This window comes from Solanum pennellii, chromosome 9 (assembly GCF_001406875.1).
Source record: "Solanum pennellii chromosome 9, SPENNV200".
Classification (NCBI taxonomy): Eukaryota; Viridiplantae; Streptophyta; class Magnoliopsida; order Solanales; family Solanaceae; genus Solanum; species Solanum pennellii.
Genome location: NC_028645.1, coordinates 9,537,977 through 9,549,036, shown reverse-complemented (window position 1 = coordinate 9,549,036; position 11,060 = coordinate 9,537,977). Strand labels below are relative to the sequence as shown.

Below are 11,060 nucleotides of genomic sequence, written 5' to 3'. Positions count from 1 at the left end.
ATATGTTGGTCTACATTGTTAAAGTATGATTATATGTACTCTTAAATGATATGCTATGTGAAGTAGGAAGTTAGTCATAATTCTTGTTGGGTTACTTGATTGAGTAAGGTTATGGGGCTTTGCTTGGTCATTGCACTTGTTGACTTGATAAGGGTTGTGGGTAATTGTATTGCTTTTGCTGTGATATAATGAAATCTTATTCATGTTTGTTACTACTATGACTTGATGATAGAGTTACTTTACTATGTATCCAACTACATGATAGGTATGTTAAATTGACTATGCTTGATGTTATTGGTCTTGTGATGTACATATTTATGACTTAATGAATATGCCTATGTGATTTGTATAGTCTTGTTGAATGTGCATAATTGTTTTCAAGAAAAGTGCATACTTAATGAAATGTCTCGTCTGGTCACTACTACAGCTTTCTTCTTTGTTTAGTTACCCTAACAGCGCCTCAACTCTGTTTACTCCCCTTAAACGGCCTTTCTCTGCCTACCGGTTTCAACCTTAGGATGGCATAGTCTGGGCATACTTTTTTCAAGAATATTTCTGTAGCAAACTTTCTAAAGATGGTTATTAGAACATTATTTAAACATGATAAACAATTATAATTAACAAGAGATTTTCAGGAATAAATTAATTTAGCTACTCATGAATATAAAATGGTATACCTGTTCTTGTGGATTGTTTGTCATAGTTGATTTGTTTTCCATAATTATTTAATTATCTAGCTCTGATACCAATGTGGGGTGGAAGCGTTTATATTGTAAATGAGAGAAGAGAGTTGAGAGAAGGATGGAGTATATTTTATTAATGAAGCAAATGCTTCTTATATAGACGTTACAAACCGACTCTTACTATTTACACAGTAACTTGACTCTTACTATTTACACAGTAACTTGACCTTTACTATTCATGATTAGGACATTTACTATTCATGAATAGTAACCAAATAGTAACTATCACGACTTTTTCTACAAAATACAAAAAAGACACTATTTACTTTACGACTTTTTTACAAAAAACAAAATAAACTTTGGCCAAATGGCCGACATACTATTTCTACTTTATTTAATGGCCTTTACTTTTTTACATGTGGCCGACAATAATTATGACTAATTTACATATATTTTTATGTCTATCTTTATCTTCTTCTTCTCAGCTTACTCCAGTTGTACGTCTGGGATTATGTCATCACCTTGGTTGCACTTGGAACATATATGGTCTGGATATTTGTGTCCAATTAGCTTGCAATATCTTGTCATGAGTTCTTCGGAGATGAATCCTTGTTTTAGTGCTCTAGTTGTTGGAGTAGCTTCTGGTTTTAATAAAGATAAAATCCATTTCTGGACTTCCTCCATATCTGTTTGTCTTATCTCTCTTGAATTGGCATATATCATTAAGTGATCTCTTGAATAATAACTCCATATAGCATTTCCTTGTAGATAATTGTTAGCTAATTCTTGTATGATAGTTGATAATCCAATTATTCTTTTATTTGCATAAAAACTGGGTATCTCGATTTTTGGTATCTCTGGCTGTTGCCCTATGTCTTCCGGTATTATCATTTCTCGCGTTAATCCAATTTTCACTATCTGGATTATTGGTTTTATCTCATCATAAAGTATCTCAGCTGGTGCTGTATAAAATTTTATAAAAAATAAATTTCCTTTTGTAATTCTTTTATATATCAAAAAGGCTTTGTGTATCTCCGGGATTCCACTTATCTCTGTACCATCATATGTATATACGGTATTAAGTAATCCATAACTGTAACAAGTTTTAACTAGGTTTGGATTGGTTTTAGGTTGTGCGATTAACTTATTATAGCCTTGAAATTTTTGGGTTAAATAATCCTGGGTTTTTTCTGTGGTTGTGGTAGATTTGGGTTTAAGATTTAAAAAGTTTTGGATTTTGTATAGGTTTTCAATGTAAGTTTGGGATATATGGTTATATATTTTCTTTTCTTTGTGTAGGCTGGCTGCATATGTGGATGTTTGCGGTGCTGGGGTATCTACTATATGTGCTTTTGGAATAAATGGTTTTGTAAACAAGCTGTTTAAGTTTGTATTTTTTGATGTAGTTTTTTCCATAGCTGTTGTACTTGTACCTGCAATACTAGTAATGTTAATGTTATGGGTTTTAGGGAGTTTCCCAACGTCTCCTTCTAGCTCTGGATTTTTAGCGTCTTCCGATCGACGTAGCTCCGCATATTTATAGTCATGCTGCTGACTATTAGCTTTCAAATTTTGTAACTCTTTTCCCATACTATCCACCTTCATAGAAAGTGTAGTAATAGCTTTGAGTATTTCTTCTATTGTCTCTGGTTCAGTTTGAGTTCCTTTTTCTTGATAAATAGTCTGCGATAAGATTTTTGTCAGTCTTAATTACTTCAATTGTAAATGTAAAATTTAATATATTTAATACTAATCTCCTTATTTCTTTTGTTGTAACTGAATCTTCTAATTTTTTCGTTATCCACCATTTTACTTGTGTATTATCTGTTCTTACAATAAATTTATTGTAAACAATATATGGTTCAAATGCTAATAAACATTTATATAATGCGAATAATTCTTTTCTATTTATTTCCCATTTTATTTGTGCTTCTGTATAAGATCCTGAATAATATCTACAATGGTGTTCTATTTTTTCTTTTTCATATCTGTATTTTAAAACTCCTCCATAACTATGATCACTTGAATCTGTTTCAACAATATAAGTAAATATTTTATTTTCATCGGGAAAATATAATTTTGGTAATTTTTTACATAAATTTTTAATATTTCTTATATGTTCTTTATCTTTATTGTCAAAATGATATTCTACATCTTTTTTAAGTTTTTTATGTAGTGGTTTTAGGTGTTCTGCTAATTTTGGTATATATTCTCTTACCTGATTTACTAATCCTAGAAAAGATTGTAATTTCTTTTTTGTATCTATATTTTCATCAATTGTAATTATTTTTTGTACTATATGTGTTTGCATTTTTATTCCATTTTTATCTATTTGTATTCCTAGAAATTCTATCTGTGATTTCATTATTTCTGCTTTTCTTTTACTTAAGCTTATACCTGCATTTTTTACTATATGTATAAATTTTTCTAATAATTTTATATGTTCATCTTGTGTTCTAGAATATAACAATATATCATCTATGTATACAATACAATTTTCTAGCTGGTTAAAACAGTTATCCATAAAATGTTGGAATCTACCTGGTGCATTTTTATATCCAAAGGGTAAAACATTCCATTCATAGAAACCTTGTGGTACTGTGAATGCTGTTAATTGTTTAGATTCTTCTTCTAATTTTAAGTGGTAAAATCCTGATTTACAGTCAAATTTACTAAAATAGTTATATCCTTGTATTTGTCTTATTTTTAGTATTTTGTTTGGTATTGGATAATTGTATGTTTTAGTTTTAGCATTTAGATTACGATAATCTATAACCATTCTACTTTTACCTCTTTTTTGTTCACTGTGTTTTATAACTATAAATGCTGGACTTGTATGTTTACTATTACTCTTTTGTATGTAATTATTTTCTAATAATTCATCTATATGTATTTTAAATTCTTTTAAATCATCAAAGTTATATTTTAATGGTTTCTGTGTTATTATACTATTTTCATCTATTAATTCAATTTTTACTTTTGTCTTATGTTTTTCCCATCCTTGTAATGGATCTTCACTATATAATTGTTCTAATTGTTCATTAATTAATTTAACTTTGTCTATTGCAAATATAATAATTTCTAATTGTGTTATTTGTTTATTATTTATATTTTCCATTTGTTGGTTTATTTTTTCACTTCCTTTTATCCATTCCATAGGTTTTCTTTGTTTATTATTTACTCTTTTTGCTCCTATCTTATTTCCGCATGGTGTAGTAAGCCACCAATGTGTTTTTGTTATTATGTGTGGATAAAATCTATCTAGAAATGGCATTCCTAATAACATATCTTTTGTGGTAAATTCAAAATTATACATTTCTTCTATTGTTAGTATCTTATCCCATATTTGTATTTTTATATTTTTTGCTTTATATTTAATCATACTTCCTTCATTGTTAAATCCCGTTACTACCATAGGTGTTTTTAATTTTTCCCATTTATCTTCTGGTAAGCAATTATATTTACATATATTCGCTTCTGCTCCTGTATCTATCATAGGGGTATAATATCTGTTGTGATATCCTTCTATTATAATTTTTGCAAGTATAAATATTTTCATTAATCATTTTGTCCTTTTTATAATTATTTTCTTATTTTCACAGGTTATTGTTAATTGTTCATTTTCTATGTTGTATGGTTTAACTTTTTCTAACCATTTTATTCCTAATGTAATATTATGATTTCCTTGGTATATTTTGAATTGTATTACTAAGGGTATTCCTCCTATAATTATTTCTTTTTCTGTTGTTTCTTCATTTGTATTTACTATCTCACTAGGTAGTCCAGGGCATGTGTGTCCTGTTCTTATAATTTCTTCTTCTAATACTAACTCTCTTGTTATATAATTTTCTTCTTGTCCTGTATTTATTAAGATTTTGTATTTTCTTTGGTCCATTATTCCTGTTATAAAATAATGATACGGTGTTATTTCTTCTTTATCTAACAAGCTTTGTGGAATTTCATATTTTCTTTTAGATGTACTCATTCTTGATGAGGTAGCTCTTGTCAATGTATTTGGTACGCTTGAAGTGCTTAATCTTTCTTTTACTATTTCTAAATCTTCTTCTATATCCATTTCTTTATAGCTATAGTCATTATTGTCTATTACAGTAATTATTTTCTCAAAAGGGTTTTCTATTTTTATTTTATTAATTTTATTTCTTGCTGTTATTTTATGTTTTGTTGTTAATATATATAAATTTTTACATCTTGCTGTGAATAATTTGCTTCCTGGTGCTAGTTCTATTCCAGATATTTTCCAATATAAAACTAATGATCTATCTATATTTTTATCTGTTAATGATACTGTATAATTAGCACTTATTGTAAACTTAAATTTTTGATATATTAAGTTTCCTTTTACTGCACTAATTACGCTTTTTTCTATAGGGTGTACAATTCTATCATCTGCTAAATATATTTCTATAGGTGTATCTATTCCTTCTCTAAAACAAGCTTTTATTAATATTTCTGTTCCTCCTAAATGTACATATTTTATTGGTGTTTTAGCTTTTATATCTTGTATTTCTTTATTTATCATTCTTTTATTTATTATAGGTATGTATGCTTTTCCTCTTGTATATTTACAATCTATGATATGTTCTTTTTGACTAACTACATAGTATTCTTCTTTTTGTCTTTTAAACCAATTTCTTAAAATAGGTATTTCAAGTACTTTTTCAACACTTAAATCTAATTCTTTTCCTTTTATTTGTTCAAATATCGTATTATCAAATATAATTTTCTGTTCTGATGATTCTTCATCTTGATAATCTTCTTTAGATATTAATTTTATTTCATTTTCAGACATTATATTTCTTCATCTGTTTCGTTATTATCTAAGTTAATATTTTCTTCTTCATTCTCAGTTTCTATATCTGATATTTCATATATACTATCATTTTCACTTAATTCATAATCTATGTATTCTATTTGCATATATTTTTCATCATCTATGATTAATTCTGCTATCTGTTTTCTTTTTGGATTTTTAGGTAAATTACAGTTTTTAGCTATGTGTCCTATTTTTCCACAATTATAACAAGTACATTGGGATATCTTTCTTTTTGGTCTGTATGGTCTTTTTATTTTATAGTTTTTTACATAATATCTTCGTCTTGGTTGTTTATATTTATATTTAGTTTTATTTTTTCTATAATTTTTATATCTTTTGGATTTTTGTTTTTTAGTTGTGCATCCAAATTGTGGTGCCATTTTATTTTTACAACATGATAAATTTTTATTTAATACTTTTTCCATTTTTAGTTTTTCTTTTTGGTTTTCACATAATTGTATAAACCATTGATTTAAAAATTTTATTCTAGATCCTAAAGTATCTACCATTCCTTCATTATTCCAATCTTTTATTATGTTTGTACTAAATGGTTCTGGTAATTTTGTATAATATTGTTTTCTTATTTCTTTTGCTTCGTCTAAATTGTATTTAGCTTTGTAATAATATTCTTTAAATGCACAAGTATATTCTTCTAAGTAACACATTTTACATATAGCTAATTTTGTCATAAGTTGTCTATTTATTATTTTTTCTCTATTTTGTTCTCTTATATCTGTAGTCATACCTCCAAATTCATTTCTTATTGCTGATTCATATTTATCTAGTAGGTTTGCCTCGGACTCAAAAGCAATATGACTCCATATGGGTGATTGTGGATCGGATGACCAAGTCCGCTCATTTTATTTCCATCAAGTCTACTTATTCGGCGAAAGATTATGCAAGGATCTTCATAGATGAAATTCTCTGTCGCCATTGTATTCCATTATCCATCATATAGGATCGGGGTGAAAAAATCACATCTAGGTTTTTGAGGTAATTCCATGAAGGGTTGGGTACTAAGGTAAAGTTAAGCACCGCTTTACAACCCCAAATAGATAGTCAAGCAGAGCGTACTATTCAAGTCCTTGAAGATATGCTTAGTGCTTGTATTATTGCTTTCAAGGGGATTTGGGATAAACATTTTCCTTCTGTGGAGTTTGCTTATAATAATAGTTTTAATTCATACATATCCATGGCTCCTTATGAAGCTTGTATAGTTTGAGGTGTAGGCCTTCTATTGGATAATTTGAGATGGGTGAGACTCCGCTTCTTGGTCCAGATTTGCTTTATAAGAATTTGGAGAAAGTTCATTTCATAAGAAACTGGTTGCAAACAGCCTATAGTAGGCTATAGTCTTATGACAATCATAGGACACAGGATTTAGAGTTTAAAGAAGGTGATAAAGTGTATTTAAAAGTTTCGCCTATGAAATGGGTGGTTAGATTTGGCAATAAAGGGAAGTTGATTCCTCATTATGTGGGTCCCTATGAAATCTTGCAAAAGGTTGGTAATGTTGCCTATGAGTTAAGGTTGACTAGTAATTTGTCTTCAGTTCATCCGGTTTTCCATGTTTCTATGTTTAAGAATTGTATCGGTGATCCCTAGTCTATTCTTCATAATGAGGGTCTTGGTGTGAACGATAATCTATCGTATTAGGAGGTTCTGGTTCAAATCCTTGATAGTCAAGTAAAGAAGTTATGGAATAAAGAGGTGGCTTCCGTAAAGGTGATATGGAAGAATAACCTAGTTGAGGGTGTAACATGGGAGGCCGAGGACGACATGAAGTCATGTTACCCTCATCTATTTTATAAATAAGGTTAGTAGTTAATTTAAAATGAAAATAATGACTAAAAATTGAAACTTCTTGATTTTTTGTGAAGTGTTTAAAAAATGTGCATTTTGATGTAGTTACAATGAATTACAGTGAAGTATGCCCATAAATTGCATTTTTGCTTGTTTAAGACATGTTGTGCATTTTGATATGCTGAGTAGTCATGAAATGATATGTAGCATGTTTTTAAGTAGAACTTTGATATAATTGACTCATAAAATTCTATGTTAAGCTCTTGTTTTTGTAAGAAGGTCATTCCTCATAATGTAATGCTGAGTCTTACGTGTGGTAATTGAAGTTTTGAATTGCTTCTTGTGTAAGTGATATGGTTGATGTTGTTATGTATAATTTTTGGTTGGGCTGCTAGTTTTATGATATGCTTGATACGGTAATGTATTATTGTTGGTTGGGCTGCTAGTTTTGAGTCTATTCCTTCCTTCATAAGAATTTTAGTTTCATTCGGGGACGAATGTTCCTAAGGGAGGGATAATATAACACTTCGAAAAATCTAAGACGTGTCCTAGAGCATAACATGTTTGTCATAAGGTTTAGAAACTGTTTTAATTTCCATTTCCATGAAAATAAGTCATTCAGGAAGTCTAAAAACCAAAACGTCTAAGAACGCCCATGACGTCTTGAAACTAGTTCAATGAGGTGCTAGCGTACCTTAGCCTATTTGACTAGCTTTTAGAAGTTGGAAATTGATGAAAATTGGTGGAAGCGTGTCTAACATGTGTTTAAGTTGATTTATGGTCAAAAGTTTCAGGTACGACTCTCCAAGGACCAACCAAGGGACCTTGAGGAGGACCCTTTCATTATTGGGGTCAAAGATTGCCTGGGTAGTGTGCACTCACGAACGATGAGGCGTGTGTGGATCGACGGGGCATTGATGCCATCCGTTGAACAATAGTTAGCCATTTTGAATAATGTTCCATTTGGATTAGTATCTGAACTCATCGACAAAGTGCAACACGGAAGGAGGAAGGACTCATCAACTCACACACGGGCCGTTGGTCGAGGTCTCGTCTGTGAGGGCCTGACTTTACTGCACGTTTTTAGTTCGTTTAAATTAATTAATTAAGGGGTAAGGTAGTTTGTTAGGGGTTTAGGTAAGCCTAATTAAGTTGATTGACACCCCATATAAAGACCCCAATCCCACCAAACTAACCTAAACTCTCATAACTCACAAACCCAAACTCTCTTCCTTCTCTCTTCTTTCACTGTCTAGTGAAGAACACCATTAAAGAACAAGATAGGGAGTTTTTAAGGTCTTCAAAGAGTCAATTTTCACCATCAATCTTCATCAATTAACAAGGTATGGGAACTCTTTCACATTTGAGACATTTTCCCTCAAAAGGTTCCTTCAAATTGATTTCCAAATTTGAGTTTTCAAGTGGATTTAATCCACTAGAAATTCATGTTATAGATTGATTTTTTAATGATTTATTTTGGATATTATGTATAAATTAACATGTATTTCAACTAAATTATGTAATATCTTGATGAATTGGTTTAGTTTGTAGAAGATGACCTTTAACGTAACCCTAGGTTATGATCTTGATATGAATTGTATTATATTGGTTCAATTGACTTTGTTATTGGTTGAATTACTACTAGATAATGTTGTTACACTAATCATGATAAAATTAGTTTTCTTTATATTTCTTTCTTGCTAGTTATGTAGAAGTTGATCTAGGGTATGAAGTATGTTGTAAATTGACCTAAGTATCTTGTCTTAAGCTATGAACTAGTATTGAATTGCGATGTAGTGATTCCTTTAGCCTTTGTATCATGTTGGTCATTGATTTAAGATTATTTTATACCCTAATTGGGTTGAAGTATGGGTTGATTGTAAGATGTTGATGATGAATTATGAAGGACACTTGGTAAGTCGTGTAATCCCTATCCTTTACTAATTGTGGTTAATTGTGATTAAATCATGATATTGTATTGGAGTATGTTTTATATAGTATTGATAGGGTGGTATGATGTTTAATTGAAATTTCTTGACTATGGTTGTGAGGTGTTGGCTTAAGATGTAAATGCTATAAGGGTGGTGAAATGATTTACCATTGTTCCTTAGTATGAAGTGATATGTAAATGTGCTAACCCCACTTATATGAATTAAAATGAAAGAATTATACTCATGCAAATTCTTATTGATCAATGATGATGATTAATATACAAGGTTTAGACCTTATGACCTACATTAAGCTATGATGATTGATAAAGACATTAAAGACATGTCAAAAAGGGACTTCGCTTAGCACCGAGTGAACTTTACATTGGTAGGTGTTGACTTTCAATAGAGAAAGATTTCAACCTATAATCCAACATGAGATGTTGACTCCCTTATTAGGGATAATCATCCATTGGATTTGCATGAGAGGAGACCCCAATTGACAAGTGGTATGTACAGGGAATATACATATCTCTTAGTTCTTGAACAATGTTGCCCCCATAGAACACTAGATAGTGGTTCCACCTACAAAGCTATGTTTATGTTTGGTTTTACTTTGGCCGGTAGACCACCTTCCTTCGGTATAAGGTTTTACAACACCGGATTCAAACCTAGCTCTTGTGGTCGATGTCGATTAAGGAGAGTGTTGCCTAAAATAAAATAAAGTAATGAAGTACAATCTAACTAGGGTGACTTGATAGGATTACTTAGCCTATCTAGGGGTATGGGACTCTACCTATGTCTTGCACTAGTTTTGATTGAAGGAAACTTTATAGGGTTGTTACTATGTATGATTATGATTATAATTGAACGTAATAGGTATATGATGAACTTCCACATTATTGATACTATATGATGATTCGTGTCACTTATGAATATGTGTTAGTCTACAGTGTTAAAGTATGATTATATGTTCTCTTAAATGTTATGCTATGTGAAGTAGTAAGTTAGTCATGATTCTTGTTGGGTTACTTGATTAAGTATGGTTATGGGCCTTTGCTTGGTCATTGCACTTGTTTACTTGATAAGGGTTGTGGGTAATTGTTTTGCTTTGGTTGTGTTATAATGAACTCTTATTCATGCTTTTTATTATTATGACTTGATAGAGTTAATTGACTATGTATCCAATTGCATGATATGTATGTTAAATTGACTATGCTTCATGTTGTTGGTATTGTGATGTACATACCTATGACTTAATGAATATGCCTAAGTGATTTGGTAGTCTTGTTGAATGATCATAATTGTTTTTAAGAAAAGTGCATGCTTAATGAAATGTCCCTTCTAGCATGTTTTCATGATAGCTGTGCATATGGAAATATACTTAGTAAAAGTGGTGTACTAATCCCATTTCTTCCTTTCCCCCAACATTTTAGGTTCCGGTCATTGAAGGGCTTTTGGAGATGACTTTGAAGAAGACTTGGATCTCTTGATCATCCAAGTAGGGTAGGTCCTCACTTTTCGAGAGCAATATCAATATAAAGTTATGAAGTTGTTTTAGTATTAAGACTACTCTCATGTTTCATTCCTTTCATTTGAGTACTAAACATTGTATGACCTATATGTGGTCTTATTACTTAGATGCATGGCCTATGCCTATGTTATTACACTCTTATATGATTGTTATGAGATGAGACAACTATTATGACTATGTTAACTTATATTATATATATGTATGTGCAATAAAAGAAGATGACTAAGTAATCTTCCTATATTAAGGGTCTATGTATATCATATATATATATATATATA

General features: G+C 30.3%; 1 protein-coding gene across 1 annotated transcript; it reads right to left on the bottom strand.

Annotated features, from left to right (window-relative positions):
• Positions 1-770: 770 nt before the first annotated feature.
• Positions 771-2,393, bottom strand: LOC107029979 (the record flags this gene model as incomplete). Its single annotated transcript, XM_015231403.1, has 1 exon — positions 771-2,393. A coding segment is annotated over one exon (1,224 nt), but the record flags the coding sequence as incomplete, so codon positions are not given.
• Between the last annotated feature and the right edge of the window lie 8,667 nt (positions 2,394-11,060).